This window comes from Fonsecaea nubica (genome assembly GCF_001646965.1).
Source record: "Fonsecaea nubica strain CBS 269.64 chromosome Unknown Scaff56, whole genome shotgun sequence".
Classification (NCBI taxonomy): Eukaryota; Fungi; Ascomycota; class Eurotiomycetes; order Chaetothyriales; family Herpotrichiellaceae; genus Fonsecaea; species Fonsecaea nubica.
In genome coordinates, this window is record NW_019173729.1 from 121204 (window position 1) to 147400 (window position 26197).

General features: G+C 53.0%; 9 protein-coding genes across 9 annotated transcripts; 4 read left to right on the plus strand and 5 right to left on the minus strand.

Annotated features, from left to right (window-relative positions):
- Positions 1-451: 451 nt before the first annotated feature.
- Positions 452-1051, plus strand: AYO20_07767 (hypothetical protein; the record flags this gene model as incomplete). The annotated part of the gene is made up of 1 exon (XM_022646051.1): positions 452-1051. One exon carries the CDS (start codon positions 452-454, stop codon positions 1049-1051), a length of 600 nt encoding a protein of 199 aa, XP_022497990.1.
- An 875-nt stretch (positions 1052-1926) lies between these two features.
- Positions 1927-3346, plus strand: AYO20_07768 (hypothetical protein; the record flags this gene model as incomplete). The annotated part of the gene is made up of 4 exons (XM_022646052.1): positions 1927-2252; positions 2325-2447; positions 2624-3233; positions 3308-3346. The coding sequence occupies 4 exons, from the start codon at positions 1927-1929 to the stop codon at positions 3344-3346; spliced, it is 1098 nt and encodes a 365-aa protein (XP_022497991.1).
- A 493-nt stretch (positions 3347-3839) lies between these two features.
- Positions 3840-5395, minus strand: AYO20_07769 (hypothetical protein; the record flags this gene model as incomplete). The annotated part of the gene is made up of 3 exons (XM_022646053.1): positions 3840-4385; positions 4441-4501; positions 4554-5395. 3 exons carry the CDS (start codon positions 5393-5395, stop codon positions 3840-3842), a joined length of 1449 nt encoding a protein of 482 aa, XP_022497992.1.
- Positions 5396-6588: 1193 nt separating this feature from the next.
- Positions 6589-10008, plus strand: AYO20_07770 (hypothetical protein; the record flags this gene model as incomplete). Its single annotated transcript, XM_022646054.1, has 2 exons — positions 6589-7497; positions 8683-10008. 2 exons carry the CDS (start codon positions 6589-6591, stop codon positions 10006-10008), a joined length of 2235 nt encoding a protein of 744 aa, XP_022497993.1.
- An 852-nt stretch (positions 10009-10860) lies between these two features.
- AYO20_07771 (hypothetical protein) lies at positions 10861-12952 on the minus strand (the record flags this gene model as incomplete). The annotated part of the gene is made up of 7 exons (XM_022646055.1): positions 10861-10924; positions 10994-11066; positions 11164-11251; positions 11316-11361; positions 11430-12041; positions 12098-12520; positions 12585-12952. 7 exons carry the CDS (start codon positions 12950-12952, stop codon positions 10861-10863), a joined length of 1674 nt encoding a protein of 557 aa, XP_022497994.1.
- A 1336-nt stretch (positions 12953-14288) lies between these two features.
- AYO20_07772 (hypothetical protein) lies at positions 14289-15449 on the minus strand (the record flags this gene model as incomplete). Its single annotated transcript, XM_022646056.1, has 1 exon — positions 14289-15449. One exon carries the CDS (start codon positions 15447-15449, stop codon positions 14289-14291), a length of 1161 nt encoding a protein of 386 aa, XP_022497995.1.
- A 1075-nt stretch (positions 15450-16524) lies between these two features.
- AYO20_07773 (hypothetical protein) lies at positions 16525-19033 on the plus strand (the record flags this gene model as incomplete). The annotated part of the gene is made up of 10 exons (XM_022646057.1): positions 16525-16790; positions 16925-17115; positions 17183-17400; positions 17470-17643; positions 17707-17813; positions 17871-17990; positions 18061-18197; positions 18262-18441; positions 18530-18658; positions 18798-19033. The coding sequence occupies 10 exons, from the start codon at positions 16525-16527 to the stop codon at positions 19031-19033; spliced, it is 1758 nt and encodes a 585-aa protein (XP_022497996.1).
- A 1025-nt stretch (positions 19034-20058) lies between these two features.
- Positions 20059-22826, minus strand: AYO20_07774 (hypothetical protein; the record flags this gene model as incomplete). The annotated part of the gene is made up of 7 exons (XM_022646058.1): positions 20059-21268; positions 21326-21447; positions 21507-21559; positions 21615-21841; positions 21891-22241; positions 22304-22344; positions 22407-22826. The coding sequence occupies 7 exons, from the start codon at positions 22824-22826 to the stop codon at positions 20059-20061; spliced, it is 2424 nt and encodes an 807-aa protein (XP_022497997.1).
- Positions 22827-24906: 2080 nt separating this feature from the next.
- AYO20_07775 (hypothetical protein) lies at positions 24907-26025 on the minus strand (the record flags this gene model as incomplete). Its single annotated transcript, XM_022646059.1, has 1 exon — positions 24907-26025. One exon carries the CDS (start codon positions 26023-26025, stop codon positions 24907-24909), a length of 1119 nt encoding a protein of 372 aa, XP_022497998.1.
- Between the last annotated feature and the right edge of the window lie 172 nt (positions 26026-26197).

Sequence of the window (26197 nt, forward strand, 5' to 3'; positions counted from 1 at the left end):
ATTGTGGCTGGGGACTTTCTCGGCCGGTCTGTGAGAGCTGTCCTGCAACAATAATGGCACATGATCTTGATTGAGAGGCGCAAGGACAAAGTCTGCTCTTGTTGCTGGCCGATGGCTGGCTGGATGGATGGATGACTGGATGACTGGATGACTGGCTGTTGGAAAAAGTTTGCAAAATTCATGGCTCTTTCTTGTACAGACTTGGTTACTTGGGTAATACTTGGTACATATTATGCATCCCGAGGCGCATGCTCTGGCCGGCTTCTCTTGGTGCTCTCCACTTGCCAGCCCGAGAAGAGAACCACGAAATCCATTGCTCTCTCTCTCAGACTCTCTCTCTTTCTCTTTATTTTTGAAGTGACATAGCAGCCCAGGACCCAAACCCTCTGTTCTCTTCTTGCTTGATTGTCGCAAACACAGGTCGACACACTCAAAATCCATAGACGCAGACATGACTTCCGAGGCAGCCTCTTCTAGGGCCGCCGCGCCTTCACGAGAACCGACACATCCCTCCGTCATCAAGGTCGTCTATCGCCCAGGCGACTTCAGTTCCTACAGCGTCTCCACCACCTCTCTCCCGCCTGGAGCACTGATGGCCCGACTCACCAGTCCGCCGCTGACGTATGCGGACAAAAAGCGCTGGTCCAGCGTCCAGGTGTCGGAGAACAAGCACATCGAGCTGAATTGCGACTTCCTGTACATCAACCACAGCTGCGAGCCGAGTCTGGAATTCCACGTGGTCCCGCACTCCGAGGAGCCCGTGATCGAGGTCAGGGTCGCGACACGCCGGGACGAAAATGGGAATCCAAAGGGCGTGGAGCCCGGCGACGTCTTGACCTTCTTCTATCCCAGCACCGAGTGGGAGATGGACCAGCCCTTCCAATGTAATTGCGGGACCAGGAGCTGCAAAGGACGCATCAGCGGCGCCAAGGACCTGACCAGCGAGCAGCTGCGAGGGTATTTCCTCAATGCTCATATTGAGGATCTCCGGAGCATTCCCTCTGACAGCGAAGGTAACAAGAATGGTGCGCAGAGACAGGGAGGTTGGTGAATTGGTGTAAAAAGTTGTTCGTTTCCTGGTTTTCCTGGTTTCCAGATGCTTTGAGGACTCGCAGTCCCACACTGGGAGGCGAAGATTCTTTTTCAATACACTTACCATGTATGTTCCGGTCTTGATCTCGTCGACGGGAACCAGCACGGCCGATCTCGCAGAGAGCCACCAGGCGGCCATGCCAGTGACGTGGGGTAGGGACTAGTGTTCATATAGATGTGTGTACACACGAAATCCTTCTCACCAGCCGCAACAACCATTCCCCAGATTCTGTCGCAGAAATGCATGCCTATTCGCCATAACGTAGGCCGCTTTGAACTTCCCTTCAAGTCGACGAAGTGAGGCTCATCCTGGGGCTCTTGAATCAAGTCGGGACCTCAAAAGTGGAAAGGGGGGAGGCTAGTCGGGTCGATCACGGTTCGACCAGATCACCACAGTATCGGAAAAAGAAGCACGACCTTTTGCCTTTATGCAATTGATCAACCGTCTCGGAACTGTACAAGGACATATTGACATACGAAGATTACGAAGGATCGTGCTCACGGTGAAGCGACGCTATCACTGGGGGAGTCAGGCTAATCCTAAAAGGGAAGGAATACACTAGGCTGGTTTGCATCGACGACAGCAAAGTGGGTACCCAATGAGTGCCTATCTATGGGTGTAGATGCCTCGCAGAATCCCGCCACATGTCTGGACTAGATGCTATGATACTGAGGTCTTCCTAGGAAAGGTAGGCGTAAGCTATCACGGACAGCCGCGCACTGGCCGCCGCAGGGAGTCTGGACTACAAAATGCGGCGCGTCTCGTTCCGTTGACTCAGTCGAGAGCTGTTGTCTTTTGATTCTTCACATCGAATATCTAGCCTCACCCTCAAGATGCGCAGTACCTTTTTGTACAGCGTTGCAGCACTGACTGCCTGTTCCTCTGCTCTGGCCGTTCCCACCACCGGCAATAGTCGACAAACGAGCCTGCGAAAGCCGGCCGACGACGACAACTATGACCTCGAGCCGTCGGCAAACTTTGCGTTCTCGGGCATCACCACGTTTGCCAAACTCCCCTCCGTGCAGTGCTTGACGGAGACGGGACCGGTGGACGACATTCTGATCCTAGGATTTCCCTTCGACACGGCCACGTCGTACCGGACCGGCACGCGTCTAGGGCCCAATGCCGTGCGTCAGGGCTCTCGAGCAGCCTCTCTAGCGTACGTTCACTACAAACCCCCTTATGGGCTCGTTGGGATATGAGGGAAGTGACTGATAAACTTGAGAGGTAGTGGCCACTACAACTACCGCCAGTCAATCAACCCGTACAAGCACAACATCTCGGTCGTCGACTGTGGGGATTTGCCCATTTCGCCGTTCGACAACGGTCTCGCGTTCGCCCAGATGGAGGAGTGGTACAAGCGGCTTTTGTGGAGGGAGGTCAAGTCCACAGAAAGGGGAGTCTGGTCTTCAAAGGTATCCCCATCCCCCAAACCAGCCACCTATTTACAAAACCCCCAAAGGGGCGTTTCCCCCTTTTTCGAAGAAATAGTAATGTTGATTTCCCCCCTCCCCAAAAAAAGACCGGTAGGCACCACCCCCAAATCGTCGCTCTGGGCGGCGACCACAGCATCTCCCTCCCGATCCTGCGCGCGTTGAACACCGTCCACGGCAAAGTCTCGGCCGTCCACATCGATGCGCACATCGACACGTGGTCGCCTAAGGTGTTTGCGGGCGCCAAAGCCGGGAGCAAGCAGGCCCAGTTCGCCGACGGCACGCCGTACTACTGGGCGGGGATGGAGGGGTTGCTGGGCGCGAGGAACGTGCACGCGGGGATCCGCTCGTCGCTGGATTCCGAGAAGGACATGGAGCTCGACGAGGAGGTCGGCTTCGTCACCATCCCCGCTGCGGACATGCTGAAGCGCGACGGCGTGTGGGGCGTCATCGACCAGATCCGCGCCGTCGTCGGCACTTCTGGAGAGCCCGTCTACGTCTCCCTCGACGTCGACTGTCTCGACCCGGCCTTCGTGCCTGGCACCGCCGGCCCGGCCTCGGGCGGCTGGACGCCCCGCGAAATCATCCAGATCATCATCGACGCGCTCGACGGGCTGAACATTGTGGGCGTCGACGTCGTTGAGGTTCTGCCCTCGTTGGACCAGGCCGAGATCACGGGCATCGTCGCCGCGGAGTTTACTATCGAGGTATGTCATGATGTGATCACCTACTTCTCCTCCGAGTCAGCACTCAGGAGACTTGTACTAACCTGGAGACACAGCTTATTACCCGGTTGGTTAGGAACAGACTCGGTCTATGAGCCTGGTGTGTTTGTGGAAGGTAATTGTAGCCGTGTGGTGATTATGACCTAGCGATAGGGATTACTTATGTATGCTTCTCTCTCTGAAGTATTTCGTCCAAATGAGCGCCTATTCGGAATCTGAATCTGAATCGATGTGATGGAGATCAGTCGGCCACGGGACTTGATATATTGTTGATATGTCCACTTAAGCTGTCCATCTCATATTATACATCCCTTAGAGTCTGTCTCTTTCAAAACTGGAATCCTCATCCTTGACTAATCTCTGAGGAGGAAGAGACATGAGAGGTATTCTTGCGCGGGCAATTGGAAGACATTTCCGGAAACACAAAATGACTGCTACTTATGACAAGGACTTTTTCATCCACTGTTGAACTGTCTGTGGTGGCTGACAATACCTCTTAAACAGATCCTCCAAGCCACCCTCATCTGTAATAGGAGATCTGATTCTATATCTCGAGCCATGCTCGGAAGACGTCCTAGTATACACATCCTAGTCCGATGAGGCATGTAACCTAGAAACATCTCTAGCCAACTGCTTCCACCGAATGGTCAGAATGCAAAAAGACTGCAGGACGAGAAGAGCGCCGCTCCCTGAGATGATGCCCGCCCACAAGCCAAAGACGCCGTACTGCTTGCGAAAGCACAGGAACCACGCCGTCGTCAAGCCCACGCCGTAATACGCTACGAAATTGCAGACGCCCGCCAAATGAGTCTTGCCCGCGCCTCTTAGGATCCCGCTGGCGCCGCCGTTGGAAAGATCCAGGACCTGGAAGCCGGCCATCAGAGGGAGCACCTGGGCCGTCTTTTTGATGACGGCCTCATCGTCGGTGAAAATACGACCGTAGCTCTTTCTGGCAAGCATGATCCCGACGAATTCGATGGCCCCAATGATGAATGAGAGGAGGTATGGTGTGGCCACTGCTCTCCGCGCTTCACGACTCCTGCCGGCACCGAGAAAGCCAGCGATGCGGTGGCTGGAGGCTACACTTATCCCAAGTGCGACGGTCGTGAGCAGCAGGTCGGAAGACATCAGTATCTGCGAACCAGGTTAGTAGAAGTACTCGGCTGGCTGCGTGGGGTTGAAGGCCTACACTCTGGGCTCCAATAGAGCTGGGGTCCAACCTTGCAGCCATCATTGCGAGTATCTCAAAGCTATGACACAGGTCAGCCTCAAGGAGAACAGCAGAAGATGTTCCAGACTCACCTCCACCATTCTGTGGCACAAGTAAAAATCCCCGTGACGGCATAAAAGAGCAAACGCAATATCCCCTTCTCGATGCCAACAACAGACCCGCGCCAGGTCTTTCTGACGGCAGGCTTCCTGGAAATGATGCAAAGAAGGGCAACAACCGTGACAAATTGGTAGATGCAGAAGGCACAAGGCACACCCCAGAGACGCAGCGTCGTCCATCGAACAAGCACGAAGGTGACTAGAACCCCGAAGCAGCTGGCCACGGCAGTAGACACTCCGACAATGTTGCTTTCGCCCTGAACCTGCAGAAACTTCTTCAACGACTCGGCCACAATCTGTAGCACGCCGGACGGCAACATGAGGACCAGAAACTTGCCTATCGCAAAAGCAAAGTCTGGCTGCTGACCCAGGGCGATGAAAAGGTGTCCCGAAAACACCCAGATCGGCGCAAAGAAGATGCCAAAGATTGCAAGCAATACAATCAAGCACTGCTGCAAGAGGAGGCCGAGGATCTTGGGATTGTCTGCGACGGAGTGGGATGTGAACGCCTGACCGCATAATGTATCCAGTGCTGTTGCGCCGCCGATGGCGATCATAGTGCCGGTGCAGGAGAAGAACATGAACCCGAAGGATGTGACTCCCAACTCGAAGGAGCCCAGACTGCCGCCGACTATCAAGGCGCTGATTGCTTGTACTGCGTTTTGCAGAGCGAAGGAGAGACATATGGGAATCGTCCGACGGATGAGCGCACCAAGGTCGTGCCAGATATCGAAGGCGACATCCTCTTCCTTGGAGGCAATGGACGAAGTCCGGGAAAGGAGCAGGCTACGCTCGTCGACAACGTTTTCTCCCATGCTGATGATTCTTTGTGGATGGCTGTGTCAATGGCACGCTCAAAGCACCGGAGGGCGGTGAGTTATGTAGAAGATCCTTGACCAAGTACATACTGTCGATAGGGCATGTGTACGTGTCCTCCGACACTTCCCAAGGCATTTCCTGTTCCCCACAAAGTATGCCGAAGGACATGTCCGACAGATGTAGATAATAAATAATCCTCCTAATAATCCGTGCATTCTGCTTGATACGCCTGTCCATCATCTGATTGGCCAGTTCGCTTTGGTGGTACTGCGCTAAACCTAGAAGGGAAGGCCGACACTATCTTTCTTTGCCCTCCAGATCCGACTGCATCGACGTTTCTTTCCTCCTTCACGCGCATGAGCATCTCGACAACGAGGAGTCAACTTGGAAAAAGCGAGCATTGGATATTTTGAACTGCCAAATGGGTCTTGCCTGCGTCGAATCGGCCACCGGAGCAATCCTATCCGCTGCGCTTTAGTGGCTTCAGCGCACGCGACTTCGGACCCTCTTCAACGCATCGCTATGGCATCTGCTATTGACCGGACTGGCTGATCTTCCTGCACGCCACCACTGCAAGCACAGCCTTGGCAGCTGACTATGGCAGAAATGGAATCTACTGCAAACCAGCGTCCTAAAAGATCCCGTTCCGGATGTGACGAGTGTCGCCGGCGCCATTGGAAATGCAACGAGGCGAAACCGACATGCTCTTATTGTCAGAGTGTTGGCCGTGCCTGTGTTTACTCGCGCAAGCTCTCATGGGGCGGGCGTCAATTCAAGAAGTCCCGTTTCGGCAGGTGTCTGGAGTCCGGGGCAAAGGCTGTTAGTATTGAAGCCTCGAGTCGTAAGTTTGATGACGAGTGTACCGAGTTATCTGGCTCACGTTGACAAAGACCAAGTATCATCGGGTAAGGACTTTATTTATACATGTTCGCCTAAAGGGACAGACGATATTGCGAGCCGTGAGGGAAGTACATCTGAACTTGGGCATGGAACGTGCGAAAGACCACGGGACAATAACGCGGATTCGACCCTCTGTCTCGAAATCCCTGCAGCACCTCATCCACCAACCCCCGCTCTGATGTTAAGAGAAGAATCCAAGCCGCTATTCGACTACTTTATCAACAGAGTCACCATATCAATTTCTTGTCACAAAGGAATTCAAGATGAAATCTGCTCAGTCATTGTCCCCATGGCGATGCAGGTTCCCCATCTACTGTCCGCCACGCTTGCTCTAGCTGCAGCTCACCGACATACATCCGGCCTGTTTGAAGGCGACTGTCAATTTGAGCTCATGAAGGGGAGCAGTCTGATGCAGTTGAGATCGGCCTTGGACCGGTTCAGCCCGTCCGAGAATGACAAAGTCCTTGCTACCACACTGCTCTTGTGTCTAGCCGACGTGATATCCCCGGCTACGAGCACGTCGTCATGGAGGTCACATCTGTATGGTGCTGCGACCCTCTCTGCACAACACAGCCGCTCGAATGGTGCCAGTATATCATCGATTTCGAGTTTTCTCAAGAGGAAATACCGGGCGCTGCAGGCAGTTGCTCTGGCCTGCTGCTCTAAACGGTTCGAGGCGCAGATACTGACCACGCCTTACGATGAAGTCGATGCTCGTATTGACGACCTAGCCGGGTACTCTACGACCCTGATGCCGATTTTAGAGGAGATCAACGACCTGGAGCCACTACGGGAAGACGGTGGTTCTGAATTCTCCTGCGACTCCCCTCCTGGGCCACCACATTTTGATTGCAGCTCGCCTTTGGAGCACAAATCGCATTTGCTGTTCGACCGCGTCAGAGCACTAATGGCGAAAAGGAAGATGTCACGGACGCAGGGTGGTGGTGGACATCTTCCATCACCCGTATACCACGACCTATATCTCGTGGACGAAGCCTATCATCACATGGCACTTCTACAGATCTTTCGCCGTGGATCCTTGTCCGTCCCTCTGCAGGTGATTGACGACAGCAGACGCTCAATCCTGGACTGTCTTGCCGCCGTGACATATCAATCCGGCCCATGTCCAGGCGTGGCCACGCTGCCACCTCTGTTCGTGGCGGGCACCCTCTGTAGGACCAAGTCGGACAGAGACCAGGTGCGCGGCTTGCTGAGGACCATGTGGATGCACTATGGGATGGGGAACGTGAAGTCTTGTCAGACCGTGTTACAGAGGTGGTGGAAGCACCAGGATGAGAGTCTCGCGAAGTCGCCTTTTTCAGAGAGGCTGTATGATTGTCAAGGTAAGATGGAATTTTGTGTCTCTGCCATGTGTCCAGACTGACCGGACAGCAGTCGACGATGATGTCCTACCGTATTAGAGGACGGCGTTCTAGAACAAGTCACTCGGAAAATGCCCACTTCTCGTGTTCAGGGGTCAGTCTGTCGGTTGTCGGGTATCGCAAGCAAGATACGCAGATCTCTGCCTTCCGGGCCGTGACGCTCTCTCCTTGTGTGGTTAGCCGGGTATCCAAGCACACAGAAATCGAGATCGATCTGATAAAGATCATTCACAATATTTTACCCCTGTTGGGTGCCTGTCTGAATATGTACGAGGTAGTTTTGCGCGGTTGAGCAGTCCGCAATGTCTTTTACCCGGTCACATGATGTAAGATCCAGCCACGTGAGAGCAGCCCCCAGATTAGCGGTCCAATCGCTGAGCCTGGAAAGCGGCGAGGCTACTAAGCAGGGAGGCCCGGGGTTTGAGTGGCAGTTCCTACCGCCGCAAAGATGTCCGGGCATCACCCAACAACTGGTGCCCACCACCCTTCGTACAGGTCCCCTAACAAAGTATTTCTGATGCCCTCAACTCCCCTGTGGCGCGCCCTTTCGTTCTCTAACTAAAAGCACCCCAGCGTAAAGAACCCTTCAGCCCCGTCTCGCCCATTTACTGTCTTACCCACAACACGCGTGGATTCCCACCAATTTTTTTGATTTCCCGCCTTCTTCTCGTGTCAATTTATTACTGGAACAGAAAATAATGTCGGCCTTGACTCCATCTCTTTATCGTACACAGTGCTTGTCTTCTTCGCTCTTGTCTCCGTTATCGCGTCACAGTCCCTTAGCACGCACGGCACGCTCATTATCTGCTACTCGCTGCTCCCCCGCACGTCTCGTGCATCGGCATTCGCACGTCCAATCGCCCTCAGCATCCCCCACCATCGTTTACAAGTCGACCAGGCTTGCCAGGAAATTTTTCAAGCTGGCTCCCTCTCGCTCACGTCCCTATTCCCAAGCCTCAAGTCGTCTGAGCTTGATCTCACGACACCTGGAACAACACCAGCAATCCTCCTATCCTCGCATCAACACTCCCTATACGATTGAGCTGGACTCGCTGCCGGCCTCCACAGACGACATTCCCTACGTGCCGCCAGCACCTCCTGCCGATCTCGCGAAAACACCCTCTCAGATTCAGAAACGTCAACTGTCCACCTCATCCGCCGCCAAAATGTCCTCGCAACCTCCCCACCCTTCCCTGCTCATTCCGGGGCCTATCGAAATAACCGATGAAGTCTCTCAGGCCATGAGTCACTATGCGCAGTCCCACGTCGGACAACCATTTGTCAACACATTTGGCGAATCCCTCACACTATTGAGAGATCTATTCCAAACCAAAAACCCCGGTTCTCAACCCTTTGTCCTGGCCGGCAGCGGCACCTTGGGTTGGGATCTCGTGGCAGCCAATCTGGTGGAACCCGGTGAAGATGTTTTGGTGTTGCACACTGGCTATTTTGGCGATTCGTTTGCGGACTGCCTGTCAACCTACGGCGCAAAGCCTACGCAATTGAAAGCCCCCATTGGGGACAAGCCACAACTGCCCGAGATTGAGGCAGCACTAAAGGAAAAGAAATATAAGGCGGTGACGGTCACACACGTCGATACCTCGACCGGAGTGCTCTCGCAGATCCAACCTCTTTCCGACCTCATCAGGCGTGTGTCTCCCGAGACGCTTCTGATTGTGGACGGCGTGTGCTCTGTCGGAGGAGAAGAGATCAACTTTGACAAGATGGACATTGATGTGTGCTTGACCGCATCTCAGAAAGCCATCGGCTGCCCGCCTGGTCTCTCGATCGTGATGGTGTCGGAGCGGGCCATGAACGTGTACAAGTCGCGCAAATCCAGCCCGGGAAGCTACTATGCCAGTTTCAAGAACTGGACGCCTATCATGCAAAACTATGAGGCGAAGAAAGCCTCGTATTTTGCCACTCCTCCCACCCAGCTGGTCCAAGCCCTCAATACGTCGCTCAAGCAGATCCTCGCACAGCCCCTGGAAGCGCGCTTCGCCCAGCACCGCAAGGTGAGCGAATACGTCAAGTCGAAAGTGGCAAGCCTGGGTCTGAAGCAGTTGGCCACGGACCCAGCCAATGCCGCCAACACCATGACGGCAATTTATTTACCCGAAGGACTCACTCCTCCCGAGATCCTCCCCAAGCTGATGTCCCGGGGAGTTGTTTTCGCCGGTGGCCTGCACCGGGAGATTGCGGCGAGATACATTCGTTTCGGGCACATGGGTGTCTCTGCCATGGACGAGTCGAGGGGAGAGATCGACAAGGCGCTCGAGGCGTTGAAGGACGGGTTGGCAGAGGTAGCGAGTGCCAAGAGCAAGTAACCGTGCCATCGTTGGGTAGAGCCATAGCAAGGAAAGATGGGTCACATGGACTTGAGGGAGCAGAAAGCAGCAAGGAGAAAAGACTGCAGGTATCGTGCAAACGAGCCCCCAAATGAACGTCCTCGAGACGGACGCTGGAGCAAGTGGTGGAGACGGTGTGGCATGTATTCTTGGGTTCATTCGAACCAAACCACGACGAGTCGATAGATATCTGGGTCATGGTCAAAACCTACCTGGCGCTATATACATACTTACGTACCCAGGTACCGAGTACATATGAAGACACCCAGAACACAACACGCCACCCTTGACTCTAGATATAGATGCCAAAAGACATGTATTTGCCAATTACCTAGGTACCTATAGTAAGAAGGTAGATAGATCCTCGTGGTTCTTTTTTGTCTATATCACCCCACATGCCTTGATGTCGTTATTACCAAAGTCATTCACCCAAGTCGTTATCATGAAACAAAGATGAACCAAACCCATGACATGACATGGCATGACATGGTATGGTGGATGTGCCTGTTCATCCTCCCATTCTCTTTCGATATTCAAAAATACACGGTCAAACAGGCAGACAGACAGATAGGTAGGTCGGAGAAATCCTGACTCGACTCGACTCGATTTCCCGAGACCAGAACGCCGAGCTATGCGTGAAATCTGAAAACTGTATCGTAACATAACACATCACCAAGAAAACCATCCAGTCTATTTTTCCTTTGTGGTTTGTGTGTAAAGTCTCCGGTGCTCTTATCCGATGTGGCGCGCAGGTTGAAGGGTCAAATGTGGCAGAGAAAGGTAACGAGGATGAACAGATGGTGAAAGATGAAAGATGAAAGATGTCACTTTTTAGGCAGAGTTGTTGAAGCGACTCCGCGAGCGGATCTTCTTGCCGTATCGGTAGAAGAAGAATCTACAACACCCAAGAACAACGGTGGTTAGTTACATTTCTCGGCCCCTGAGTTTATGGGAGAAAACTTACGGCAGAGGGACACAGGCCAGAGCGAGGAAGCCCAATAGTGAAGAAGCCCACTGGTAATTGAGGTTTTGATACACTGAGGAAAGCATATGTTAGTACTCTGAAAGTTCCATATTACACAGGAAGGAATAGAGAGAGAAAAGAACGGCTAATGGATGGGTGTCAACACTCACTTTGGGTCCCAAAAAGGGGGAATGCGCCCGCAAACAACAGTCGGACGAGACAGTTGGCTGCCACTGCGCTGGCGGCGAATCCGGGGTACTATTTGGAACGAGTTAGATACGGGAGGTGCTTGGAACGACTAGGTAGAGAAAAGACAACTTACTGCGTCGACAAGAAAGGTCAAGATGCCAGTGAAGGCCAGGAACAAGCTGTGTGTTGCCAGACGTCAGCAATTATTTCATTTCCCACTTGCACGCGAAGAAAAGGAATCACATACCCAATGCCGAAGACCGCACTGCCGATGATGGGCACGATCCAGTGCACGCTCGAATAAGTCGTCCAGCCGAACCAGAACAAACCAATGGGGACAAGGATGCCCCCGAACATGGCAGGCGGCAAACGATACTCTGGCTCGGGTTTGATGCCGACCTGCCCAGTCTGCTCCTCGAGCTTCTTCACCAGCTTCACGTAGTTCTTGTGCCAGAATGGGTCGGTCAGGACACCGATGGTGATGCCGACGAGGAGGCCGGTGAAGGTCAGCCCAACCTGGTACAGCGAGAAGCCGTGGTTGTTGCCAAAGACGAGCGGGAAGGCGCCGAAGAACAAATATACAATCCCCAAAAGGATGGCAGCGTAGATGCAAAGCAGGAGGCACATGGGCTCGAAGAATAAGAGCTCAAACGGCACAGAGCACGAGTGTATGACGGTGCCGAGGATGCTGCGGTCGAGTTTCTCAATGGGTGCGTACCACTGGCTATCTCCGGTGTCCTTGCGCTTCTGCTGAGCGCGTTTCTTGAGGAGGACTTTGTGGTAGGTCTCGGGCACGAAGAAGATGACGAGGACCAGTAGGACACCGGTCCAGATGAGGAGCATGTAAAAGGTCCATCGCCTGGCCAAGTGTCTCTGGTCAGCGTTGCCATTAAAGAGAGAAAACGGACAACATACCATGTGGTAAACTGATTGATCAATCCGCCAATTATCGGCCCAAGTGCGGGACCCAGAAAAGGCGAGGCTGTGAAGATCATCATTGGAAACTCGATATCCTTGGGCTCAAATAGATCGGCCACAGTCCCCGCGGCCACAGCGAGGAACGCGCTGCCCGCGAACCCGTCGAAGAACCGGCACACAATCATAGTCTGGATGTTCTGGGCCACGGCGCAGGGGATTATCCAGATGAGGAAGAAGAACATAGACACGATGTAAATGGGCCTTCGACCGTAGAATTCGGATAGCGGGCCCAGCAGCATAGGCCCAAAGGCTAAGCCCACGACAAACAGAGACAAACCCAGGGTGGCAATCTCTCTGGAACAATGGAACTCTTTCATGAGCTGCCCATAAGTGGTGGTATAGACGGACGAGGTAAATGTTCTGGTAGGTCTGAGTCAGTAGCTGTAACAGAGCGCAGGCACAACAAAGCCGTCATCCTACTTACACGCAAAGGGAAGCAACCGAAGTGATCAACACGATGATCCATTTCCTTGCGACGTTGAAGTTGCGTGGATTTTCCTTGTCGCCTGGTCCATCCCAGCGGACTTCGTAGGGGGTCGTCTTGATACGTTCCGCCGAATCCTGGTCAGTCTCGTCTTCCTCGACATCGTACACTGAGTAGCCATCAGTAGCCACGGAGCGTACGCGGCCCACGGTTTGCGACCGTGTAGCTCCTGCCCCGGTAGCAAAGGTGGAGGTTGGGTGAATGGTCTCTGCTTTTTCCAGGTCGATATTGGACTCGACTGGGGAACCGAGGGTGTTGACACTGGTGGAAGAGGAGGAGGCATCTTGGGGTCTCTCGAGATCAGCCATGTCTGTCACCTTTTGTCTTGTCCTTTCCTATATCACTGTCGGATGCGCCAAAGCCTCTGGAGGATATATTCAAGAGCTTGTCGCAACAGAGGATGTTCTAGGTCGATGTCGACAGTTGTCAATGTACACAGAACACGGCATCGCATTCCAATGCTTGGGAATATATACAGCATTGTCTGCTACAGCCCTGACAAGCGTGATTCGTCTATATCTTTACCCAATCTAGCACCGCGGGCTTCGGGGCTAGGGATTCCTCCAATGACGAAGTCGTGAGCGATTTGCAGCATTTTAGATCCGAGTGTCGACACATCCGGTACGACAACCTCGTTAGTAAGCGCCCAACATGCCAGTTAGCGATAGATGGGAGATGTGGGTGAGGATGCGAGGATGTACCTGAGACTAGGGGTTGAGGAGCCAGAGCGGACCCAGTCTTCTCGTACTGCTCGTACTGCTCGTACGTCCTCGGCGATTAACCTCGCTCGTAGAAGGAGAAAGTCGGGTTTTATGATGGTGTTTCAGTCTTTGTGTCTGTACCGAGTACTCAATGATTCGTGGTTTGCTCCCAGCTCTTCCAGGTACACAGACATCTTGTTGCAGGTATAGATCTTGGGGTCTCAGGGATTGATTACTGCACGTAAACAAGACTCTCTAGCAGTGATTTATCAGCAAAAGTATGCGACGTCCCAGTATCCGCAGAAAACTCACTTTGTCGTTAAGGCTGACTTTGTTGAGTTTAACTCTTGTGGTGTAAGCAAATTGGCGATGGCGTTATTGTCTCTTGGGTCCCAGTGTCGTATGCTCACTGAATCTGAAACCATCCCAAGATCGACGAAGAGCCCATGCCAAGTAGAGCGAGATCTAGGTACAGATGATAGTTGCTGCTGACCAAAGCATTATTACGTCGTTGTACTGAAGGGGAAGGAAGTCGATCATGTGGAAGCGGGAGTTGGTCTTGTACGAAGTGTTGCAGTACGATAGACTACCTCATGAGCGACGCCCGCAACGCCCCCTACGTTGGGTCGGGATGCTTATCCGATAACGCCTAGCCTCCCTAAGCCTCCTGCGGGCCTATCCAGTCCCGCGGTGTTCAATCCTCCCATTATTGCGTGCGTGGCTTGCATGTCCTTATGGCCGCCAAAAGCCCGTCTCGTCGCACATCATGCCAACAGGTACATTGTTGTCCGATATCACCCGCTTGCTATCAGATATTGTAAACAGGGATTGACCACATCAAAGCAGTTCAGGAAGAGAAAACAATGTCACCAAACGATCAATTGCCAGCCCAGGACGGCACGCTCTCCCAGCGCCGCAATGACCAGGACTGCCTCTCTCTCTCTCACTTGAGCAATGCCTGCCTGACTATCTTGCCCAGCCCAGCTAATCTATCCCGTGGCTCGTTCGAGAAGACAATCCGTATATACTGAGATTCTTCATCAGAGCCCCAGCCGACCATCGGGGTGACGCAGGCTCCTTGTTCCAGGAGTGCTTCCGCGGCAGCATCGGCTCTCCAACCCAGCGTGTCGACACGCAACAACAGCGACCATCCTCCGCTCGGCTTAGCAACGGGCAATCCCTCGAGTTCCTTCAGGCACAGATCCCTCCGAAGCTGCAGTTCGTGAACATAATCGGCAATCGTTGTCTTGGACTTTTGAAGGGCCTCCTTCGCAGCTAGTTGCGCAATACCTACAGGGACAACAACATTGGCCATTGACACTAGGCCGATATCCTGCATAATGTGCTCGGGACCGACAATCCAGCCTACTCGCCAGCCGATCATGCGCAGTTCTTTCGAGGCCGAGCCTACGGTTATGGTCCGATTCGCCATATCGGGCAGGGATGCTGGGTGAATAACCTGCAAGTTGTCGAATAGCAGACGCTCCATGGCTGCATCATATATCAACAGGATATCATGCTTGACACAAAGCTCAGCAATGAGCGACCAATCTCCCCGGTCGAGGTAAGCGCCGGTCGGCATGCTCGGGGACATCAGAAGCATCGTGGTTATCTTGTTGTCTGGCGACTCGACTACTTCTCGCAGCTTCTGCCGGTCCAAGGACCACAATTCTCCCGGATGAAAATGGAGGGGGACCAGATGTGGGACTCCCCCAGCGAGCCGGACACGATTGAGCAGTCCGGCGTACACAGGTCCCGGCAAGAGAACACCATCCCCTTCTTCCACGGTAGCCAGAAGGGTGTTGAGTATACCACTGAGACCCCCGGCCGTGATGATGCAGTTTCCCTCACCATTGTATTCGACCGCCCTTTGGGTCATGGAACTCACATGCTCAGCGACGGCATTCCGCAGGTCAATCTGGCCGAGGAACGGTAGGTAGCTGTTGTCGTCATCGTTTATGGCAGCAGCAGAGGTCAAAGTCTGCACAATGTCATCGGGAGGAATGTCGACGTCAAGATTCTCCAACCGTAGCAACTTGTCAGGGAGAGTGCCTCGTTGGGACTGTTTCCCCGTCGCCTTGGCCTTGTCCGCAATGTTGCCCATCTTATCCACCCCTATCCCGTGAAGGGCCTGAACCCTTTTTGGTCGGTTGCGGTTCATGTTCACGCGAGCTCTGCAATACTAAAGAGAGAGGTGAGGTGGAGGGTTGAAGTTCCTGGAGGTGTTGATCGAGGATCTCGAAGACGTAGGGGAGGTTAATAAGAAGAGTAAAAGTTACGCCTTGTGACATGGTCGGCCATCCGTGGGGCACGCCCAGGAATTGTGAAGCTCAGATCTCTCGGATGCCATTATCACCTGTAGGGAGTCGAGCAACACTTTCGCATCGCTTGTGGAGAACGTCTGGGTAAAGGCACCCTGAAAATGAAGATATAGCATGATAGAGAAGTGCCTATTGAGGACGTTGCATGAGAATTATTTCGCAGCCCTGGAGAGCACGTACCAACACTTACATAATGCTGGGGCTGCCCGAGCCGCCTAACTTGTCCCTTAGCGTCCACTGGATGATCGACCCGGGACACCCGTTGGCCTCCAGGCGCCTAATCCTCCAGGCGGGTGGCGCCTAAATTTCACCTGTTTCGCGTCAAATTGCGCTGACACTATCACTGGAAAAAAGGCCCCTTAGCTTCCTGCGTCCCTAAGTAGATCGTCATTGTCAATACAATGAGAGGTGCATCTACTCGTGCCCCCCTTCTGCATTCTGAGTAAATATAAAGCCCATATGGATCTTACTCTCTTTCATCCTGCCAACTTCATCTGCTAATCAAGGCCTCCATCTCGCCGTAGCGACTTGCAAACTCGGTCCGACGCAGATCTCCAGCACAAATGATGAGATGTTACACGGAGCACGGAGCGACGTATTTTGCCATCCAGCGCCTCTCTTGCGTGATGGCCACACCTGCTTTGTCCATCACAAACCACCACAACACGTTCCTTCTTCCTTTCAAGATGCAGTTCTTGATAAGAATCAGTCCTCCAGACGATAGTATGATCGGGACATCCATCTCGAAGAGCAAAGACGGAACAGGAGATTGATACCGAAGCAAGAGAAACGAGCCTGTCCTGGGGGGCTGCACGTGACTGGCAGGGTGACCAAGAGAGACGCCTGACGGATCCAGCCATGTCCACTGTGTTCGTCGGCAGCAGCAGGCATCGACACCTGGACGATGAGCTGGCCTCGAACAGTTCTTCGATCTCTCTAGACGAGCAGGCCGAAGCCCTCCTGAAGCCACCCGAGAAAAAGACAGATCCAGCGATTGCGTCACTAAACGATGCCCCTCCCCTGGGTCTTCCCCATCACGAAAAGAGGTTTTGGTTCCAGAGAGGTCAAGCGTATGATCCTCATGCTATCGCAACTCAAGTATACATCGCCGCTCGTGGACAACTGTACGGAAGACTGATTGATTTGATAGCCAAGCGTGTTTGATAACCCGGACACGGCAGGAGAGTACCAGCCCCGACCAGATTGGCATGTTTTGTATTCTCCCTCGTACTGGAGCAGCGGCTAACAGCCTGTCAAGGGAGAACATACATCACTTTGACCCGTCTGCTCGATGGACCTGGGGCGAGGAGTACAGGTTGATTCGGAAGATTGATGTGCGGATCATGATCTTTGCCTGCATCATGTTCATGGCACTGGAACTTGATCGCGCCAACATCACGCAAGCCTTGACGGACGACTTCCTCAAGGACCTTCATTTGACCACCAATGGTGAGTATTTCGTTGGTGCACAAGGCCTAGCTTTGGGGATACCTGATAAGCTGACCGCTTCCTCCAGACTACAATCTCGGTAATACAATTTTCAAGCTGTCCTTCCTCTGCGCTGAGGTCCCGTCGCAACTGGTGTCCAAATGGGTCGGTCCCGATCGTTGGATCCCCATGCAGATGGTCCTGTGGTCCCTTGTCGCCGTGACACAGTTCTGGCTCAAGGGCAGGACTACTTTTCTTGTCTGTCGGTGTCTGTTGGGGGTTTTGCAGGGCGGCTTCATCCCAGATGTGAGTAGACGGAGACACCATAAGAATACCATCCGCCTTGTCATGAAATTTTCTCACACAGCGATCTAGGTCATTCTCTACTTGTCGTATTTCTACAAGCATCACGAGCTGTCGTTGCGGTTGGGCTTCTTCTGGACCGCCATGAGCTTGGCCGATATTACCTCTGGCTTTCTGGCCTACGGGGTCCTCCACATGAGAGGGGTGCAGCAGCAGTCTGGATGGCGATGGTTGTTTCTGATTGAGGTACAACGTCGTTATTCTTCATGTACATCGATTGCAGTTTGCTGACGCAAAGAAATATGCTAGGGGCTCTTGACATTGTTCATCGGCATTTTGGCGTTTGGGCTAATGCCTGCGTCTCCCACGCAGACTGCAAGTTGGCTTCGGGGACGCAATGGATGGTTTACACACAGGTAGGGACGCTCCAGAGCTACGAGAGGACGATCGCTTGTTTTGCTGACCAAATGTAGAGAAGAGATCATCATGGTCAACAGAGTGATCCGAGACGATCCCAGCAAAGGAGGCATGCACAATCGGCAAGCCATCACTCCCAGCCTGCTATGGCAGAGTTTGAAGGATTTTGACCTGTGGTGAACACTGCGTGCTTGTTGTCACGCTTCTTCCAAGTCTGTTACGCTAACCATACTTCTTGGTGATTAGGCCACTGTATATCCTGGGACTCACGTTCCAGATCCCCATGACTCCTGTCCAGCAATATCTCACATTATCTTTACGCGGTCTCGGGTTCGACACATTCCAGACAAACCTGCTTGCGATTCCGTATACCGTCTTCCACAGTATGTGTCTCGGACTAAAGAATCACCAAATGGATGGGCCCAGTTAACAACCTTTCTCTACCAGTGATCAACATGATGCTCCTGACCTACGTGGCCGAGATTTTGGGAGAGCTCACGTTGACGGCCATGACGGGCCAGCTCTGGGCGCTGCCGTTCCTGATCTTCTTCAACCACGTCGACACGTCGCAGATGAACAAATGGGCCATGTGGGCCGTCACGACGCTTTTGTTGAGCTACCCCAATGGTGAGCAGAGACCTTTTTCTCTCCCCAGGATTGTCGGAAAATGTAGGGAAGTTTGTTCAACTAACATGGTTGACACATTTGCCTTTAGCCCACCCGATCCAAGTCGGCTGGAACTCGCGCAACTCGAATGCCGTGCACTCGCGCACCGTGTCGGCGGCCATGTACAACATGTTTGTGCAGGCCGGGGGTGTTATTTCGTCGAATGTATACCGTCAAGGTGAGTTTTTGCCCTGCGGTGCCGATAGAGAACGATGTTCACTTCTCTTGTCAATTTCCCCATGACTCCAATCACACACACACACACACACACACACACACACACACACAGATACGTGTGCTAACCGTGTCTATAACAGACGACGCCCCTGGCTACAAACGCGGCAACCGCGTCCTCCTCGCGGTCAACCTCGTCAACATCGCCCTCTACCTGGCCACCAAGACGTACTACGTGCTGCGCAACCGGCGGCGCGACAGGCGGTGGAATGCCATGACCGAGACGCAGCAGTTGCAGTACCTGGCCAGAACGAGGTCGAGGGGCGAGAAGGACCGAGAGGTGGGGAATAAGCGGTTGGATTTTCGGTTTGCGCATTGAATCCCATACACCCATACACCCATACACGCATATACACCTCTGCACACAGCGAGATATACACAGACAGCCACATACGTATATACACGACCCTTAAGGAACGAGGAGTAAGGAGGAAGGAGTAAGGACTGAGGAGTAAGAACGCGGAGTGAGGAGGATGGATTGAAGAGTAAGGGATTGCAATTCTGGGAGCCTTCGTTCGAATGGTAGTCTCTATACCCCTCGCTATAACTAGGCCATGGAGCGAGAGACGAATGGATAGGTACATCTACACATACACATACACAGGAGAACACAGAGACAGAGAGAGAGACAGGCAGGGAAGGGGGGGGATTGGGGTGTAGGAGTGAACGAATACACCCTTCAACCACTACCCACCCACTACGTTGGTCACCCACCACCTACAACAGACAGACCGGGGGATAAGCACACCACACCACACCACACCACCAAACGAGGAAGAAAAAATCGAGAAAGAAAAAGAAAAAAAACATAACGCCGCAAAATCCCAAATACAAGTAAAGTAGCTCAAATAGATCCAAGTAGATCAAAGATTCGTTTAAATCAATCATTTGGAATCCATGAATCCATGAATCATTGACTTCATCTGTAATCTGGTGCTCTTGAGCGTCAATCGTTTCACATATACACTGCATTGCATGGCGTTGGTGAGATAAACCCTCGATTTCTTGCAACAATGGCATCACTCATGTCTCTTTAAATCTCTCCCGTGTATATACATATATGTATATATAGACGTCTTTGTTGTGTGTGTGTGTGTGTGTGTGTGGGATCCCCTTCCCTCCTCTTCTATGTCGTTCCCTACTCTACATCCCTTACGCCGGTCCTCTGCTCGCACAGAAACATCTCCTCAAAACATTGAACGGTGATGGATGGTGACGACGACAACCAAGTCCACATGGCACATTACCAGCTAAGTAAACAGTCAGTACATGACAAGATAAAAGAAGGAGAGACAATGGAGGGGTTTTAAACAGGACTGGAGCGCATGCAGAGATGGAGGAAACTTACCCAAACGACTCTTCAATGTACTCAACGCCTCGCTTGCCCTCCTTCAGCGACGAGTGAACCGCTGCCCTGGCCTCATCGGCCATGCCGCCCGGACCACAGGTCAAGATGGCGATGCGGCCGCCGGCGCTTCCAGCACTGTTGACGTCGTTGATGATGGTCCGGATCGTGGCCGAAATATCCGGCCGGCCGCGCGAGATGCTGAGCTTGTCGCTGATGCTCGTGGCAGGGGTGCTCTTGAGGTCAAGCTCCTTGCTCTCAGTCATGGGGCGGCCATCATCGCTGTCGTCGGGGCTAGCGCTCCGCACCTGCTTGGCGGATGTGGCATAGAGATGGATGTGGATATCCTCGCGGTCAAACATGGGCTTCAGCTCATGTTCAACCACGTTGCGGATCATGGCGGACTGTCTGGTCGCCCAGATCAGGGTGATGTCCCTCGTGCGCGTGGCCAGCTTGCCGCCGTTGCGTGATGATTGTGCATTGTTGCTTGCTCTCGTGATATGGTCTTGCAGGTAAGGAATCGCACCAGCAATTCCAGTGCCGCCGACAACCATGATGACATTTTCATATGTATGCAAAGCGCTGTGCTCGCCATATGGGCCTTCAATGAAGATGTGCGGCGTGATGACTCCGGTGGGTGACTTGAGGCATTCCTCACGGAGACGCTTCGTCCAGCTGCCAAAAGGCCGGATAAGGAAGGTGAGTTTCTGGCTGCCGACTTTCTCTTTGAAGACGGCGAGTCTATGCTGCGATGGGTCTGGCGTCGCGTTCGAGGACGTGGGAGAAGATGAGCCCGTTGCAGACACCCCGATATCCTTGGCTGCTGCCAGTGTCTCCACGTCAGTGCTGTGGCCGGCACCAGGATGGACCGTCACGACACCGGCCGGAGTAGACTCCTTGACGGTCTCATAAGACGCCAGAGTGAATGGGTGGTTTTCGTATCCTCTCCACTTCATGGGCTGGTACAAGAAGTAGTGCTGACCAGGTCCTGGTTTGAGAATGCCCGATCCAGGCACGATCTCGAGTCTGATGAAGTCGCCATCTTTGTCGTAGGTGGCCGACGCAAGAGAACTAACAACAGCGTGGGACCACTTGAGGTGAAGGTTGCAGTATGCCCAGCGAACGAGACGTGCTCCACGATCAAAACACCATATGGCCACCAGCGGCCACAGGTAGCCGTCGTATTCTCCGTCGAATATTTTAGTGTGACTAGATTGCAGCGGTTAGCTAGTGAAGCGCACAGGACTGAGAAGGCTGGACACTTACTAAAACAAGCCGATGATTGTCGCTATGGAGAGTCCGATGTGGATGAGGAGGAAAATCTCATACGACCTGACGCGGAACCACATGAAAGAGAAGAGCAGCAGCAAGGACATTGTGATTGTGGCCTGCCATTTGCATTAGTACAGCAATAGATAGTAACTAAGTCGAGACGTCGAGCGCTTACCATTCCTCCCATGTACCAGTACTGTTCGTGCCACGATTCGCTGAAGTAGCCGACTATACAAAAATTAGCATGCCTCTCCCAGGGTAAAAAACCGTGAATAGAACATACACCCGCCCTCCAAGACTGACCACCCCACCGAGTGGACAATCGCCAGGATTGTAGCGGCGCGAGCAATGTGTCTGTGAAAGATGTTGAAGGTTGAAAAACTCCAGCCAGTCAGCCACAAGAAGATGTTGTTTCTTCCGGCGAACAACCACAGCCAGGGCAACATTGCGTAGGAAATGATGCCGGTGCGATCGGAGATGTAACGCCAGGCCTGTTGAGACTTGGTATAGCTGGAATTCCGTCAGCATTTGTTCTTGAGGATAGCTTCCGAGAACATACTAGAGGTTGGGGGAAGTGATGTAGTAACCAACGCAGCACAAGATGAAGGTCATGATGTAGAAGGCGACCAGAACTATCGTCTCCATGCGTGTCGGTATCGTGGACCACAACAAGGGACGGTTGTGGTGGGAGCCAAATGTCGCTGGAATGATGATCTGTGCCCTGAGCCAGTGATGAGCCGACTGGACCCAGGCGACAGGTCCCGAACGAGGCTTTTTCTCGCTGGAGGACGCTTCTCCTCCCTCGACATCGTCCTTGGCCTTCAAGCGACGAGATTGAGAGACATGTCTCATGAGACGGTTGATCATGCCGATTAGAAGCAAGCCTCCCCAGAACCCGTACATGGACCACCTAGAATAGTTTAACACACGTCCTGAACACTTTATGATATTGGGCAGGGAGAGGGTACGCACCCGTATCTTTCATGGAGGATGTATTCAAGATCGAAAATGGTCTGTTTCCTCGTCAGCACCTAGATTCAAGCATAAACAGGACAGCAGGGAATCAAAGACGTACGGTAGTGTCTTTCGCAATCTTCCAGAAGGGCTTGGAAACCACGACGGGCGTGTTGAAGATCGTGAGGGCCTCGACATCGCTGTACTCGGCAACCGGCAGAGACTTGATGTATTCGTCGGTGAGGATAGGGGCCACCTCGTCATAGTGGACGAGTTGGACACCGCCATATTCCTCACAGTAGGGCTCATAGTAGGTTTCGCCAGCTGTAATTTGCTCGCGAGTGCAATAGAGCTTTGCAGTAGCCCACATGGATCTCACCACCAATTTGTTGGTGCATGACTTGATATAGTAGTCAGTATCGGTGATATTGAAAGCGAGGTAATCAAGGGCAGTGCGAATGCCATCAACACAGTCCCTCTTGCCGGCTGCGGCCCCAAGTGCGAGACCGCATAGTAAAAGCCCTGTATTGAGCGTCTTCATGTTCAAGGCTGTCCAGCAAAAAGCATATAGGAGTATTGAAGGGGGCACAACCAGGGCAGTAAGGAGACATGCTGGCTAGATACCTGGATTTATAGCCCAATCCAGGACCTCGTCTCTTTTGCAAACGACCTGAGTGGATGGCAAAATGCATTGGGGAGCACCTGACAATACTGCAAACCGACATCGAGTGGACACAGCCAAAGGCCCTGGTGCCCTTGGTCTGGAGGGTCACTCCAGACCTCTCGATCCCGACAACATTTCAAAGGACTGGGATATGCCAAAGCATACCAGATGGGTGCCACATCGGGCAATTGTGAGTGGTCGTGGTGGAGCCGCTCCTCACATGTCCGATCCAATCTTCAAAGATTATCAGCGAAAATTTTCTGATAATCTTATCAGATAAAAACTCGCTTCCGGTTTAGCGTGATGCCGACAGGACGTTCAACTTGACAAGTGTGACAAGCGTGACAAGCGTCGACAAGTCAAGTCTTCCATCCCACCGAACCACTTGGTCGGTGGGCTCTTCGGTCATTGACGCCTTATGTCGGTCAAAGTTTTCAAGGGAAGTCTCAGAACCTTAGAGTCAAAGCTTTTCCAGTCCGGGATCAAGCGTCATGTAGATCTGCTTTGCTCCAGAGGTCTGGATTGCGACAATGCATGAGGGACCAAATGCTACAGGGGAGCATTTGCAACATGACCGATATCGGCCACGTCTGTCTCTTGCATCTGTTCGATATCTTGTCCCATGTAGGGCTACCGAATAGAGGGGTTAAACGTACCACAACGTATAAGAGCATGTCTCGACGAGACTCTCCTCCCTCTTGAATAGACAGAACCTTTTCAAAGTTGCAGGCGATCGCTTTCCAGGTGATACAAGCTGCCGAGTGTGCATGAAGCCATCAAACTCGTTGAGCGATAGAATTCGATCGTCCTCACAAGGCAGTCTCTGACTCGACCCTGCTGTCGCCAGCATCAGTGGGTAGTTACCATCCCGCCAGAATTCTAGGCCAGAGTCTCCACAGGCGTAACTAGAACTCTCTCCGCGGCAGAACCTAGCTGCTGTGCATCGAGACGCTGTGGATCGTCCTCTCATGATCCAGCTGATGGCCGCAGGGCGAGAATGAAAAGTTGTTGGTGACTCGTAGCGATTGGAGAAGCCATCTATCGTTCCCAGAACGGAGAGAGTATCCCCTGCATGGTGGGTACCGTCATGTACTGGTAGTGGTAGGTATGGCATCCGGTCTCTCCGCACATGGCACCCTGCAAAACTCCATCTACTCTTTCGAATAGTCAAGGTCAGACAGGACAATATCTCGCGTCTCTGAGGCGACTTCCTTCGAGACGGGGGTAGTTTGTGCCGCCCAACCTGAAGCCCCAAGGTATTCGGTGTATAGCCTTTAGCACAACTGCGAGGAAACGCCTTGTCCGTGGAGATCAACGACACAGAGGCCGGACTGGGAAGGAGAAAGGTTTCCGAATGTGTCCGATCAAGGCAGCAAGCGCTCGCGAAGAGTGAGCTGATCTTTGTAAAGGCGTGACCACGCTGCAGGGCATGTCAACGAGGCTAATTCTCTGGCGTCTCTTGGCCTCAACGTCCATCAATCGCCCTCACATGGTGAATCTGCACGATCGCACGATTCAATGGGACCTGAGAGGTCAGTCAGTGCCCTTGTCGTTCTTGGGGGGTTGCAGGCGCTGGCGCTGGCGCTGCCCATCGTCGCCCTTTCCGACGTGAAAATATTTTCTCTGCGATGGCCAAATAGAAGGCGCCAGAAGCAGATGACTTCTCGTGATCGCAGATTCGGTATGGGACATCCAAGGCTCAAATGGTGAGAGTTATCAGATGGAATGTGAGGCTGATTTTGAACAAGCGCTAAAGTGGGCAATGCTCGGCAGTATTGGCTCAACTATTTGGACTACGGTGGCGCAGAAGCACGTGCCACGAAGCTCCCTTGGAGCATCGCTCTCAGCTATGTACAGTATTTGCTTCTGATCCAGTCTCCCTCCCCTTGCTTTCCTCTCTCCCTCACAGCACCCTATTTCTATTATCACCATCTACGGGTCTCTCTTTTCAAATCATCTAGAGCAACAGGGCCAACGCAGCTCCACCGACCAAGGCAGCCGCACCAGCCGCACCAGTCTTCAATGGTGCACTAGCCAGACCAGTGTAGGTGGCAGTGGCTACAGTGCTGCTAGCTGTTGCCGTGCTCGTGCCCTCGTTGAGCGGCCATGCGGGCACACCATCTTCAGTGCCATTGACGGGCGGATCCCAAGGAGCATCGGGATTGAGCACATTGTCGATGAAGACAACGGCACCTTCAGAGACAGCAAGGTCGACATAGTTGACGCCGGCGTTGTTGATGAAGAATTCTCCTTCAGCGGTAGACGAGACTGTCAATGTCTTCCCCGAGAGCGTGGTCAATTGCGTGTTGTTCTCAAAGTCGTCAAAGTGCCAGACTTTGCCGGCCACCACATGGTATTTGAGCACTTCGGCTAGTTTCTCGTTGCTCAGTTCCGAGAGAGCGTGGTCGACGGCATCGAAACCCTCATTGATGGGAATGAAATAGGTCGCATCGTGCAGCTGATCAATTTCTTCCGTCAGGCCAGTCTTGTTCAGGGCGGCGACATAGGAGCTGCCGTTAAAGTCGCCCGAGGTCACAGTGACGGAGAGAGTTGGGGGAATGGTCAGCACGCCGTTGATGACATAGATCCATCCTTGAGCAAAAGGGATTGGCGTCGCGGGAGCCTCGGGGTCGTGGTCCAAGCCGGAATAGAAGCCAACGACATCCTCGTCATCATCGTAGTAGAAAGCGACGTTCTGCCCGCCCGTCACACTGGTATATTCGTGCGAAGTCAACAGTGTGTGGACGACCTGGTAGTCTGTGATGTTGTCGTAGCCCCCGTCAATCACATGGTAGAGCAATAGATTCAGGAGGTAGTCCTCGCCAGCACTCTCAAGTGCCTGTCCCTCGGGAGTTTTCAGGAACTCGGCAATGGCCGTGTCGTTTGGCGCGAGAAAGGTAATGTTGGTCTTTCCAGCAATAGCCTCGAGGAATCCAGGGACCTCTGCCACCACTTCACTGATGGAGGCGGTCCCTTCGGTGGAGTTGAGGACTGTGACCAGATCTGCCGGGGTCTGGGCCAGGACAGTAGTAGCAGCAGCAGCCAGAGCTGCAAGGACAAGACTTTTGGGCGCCATCGAGATGGATGAAGAGTAACTATGACCAAACAAGTGGGTTATGGAAACGAGAGACAGTTTGGAGGATGGGAAGAGAGAAAAGCGACCTGCACGAGGGGGGAGCAGACAGAGTATATGTGCCTTTTTGTCTTCCCAACGACTCACTCCATCAACCCTCGGGAAACCAAGTTTC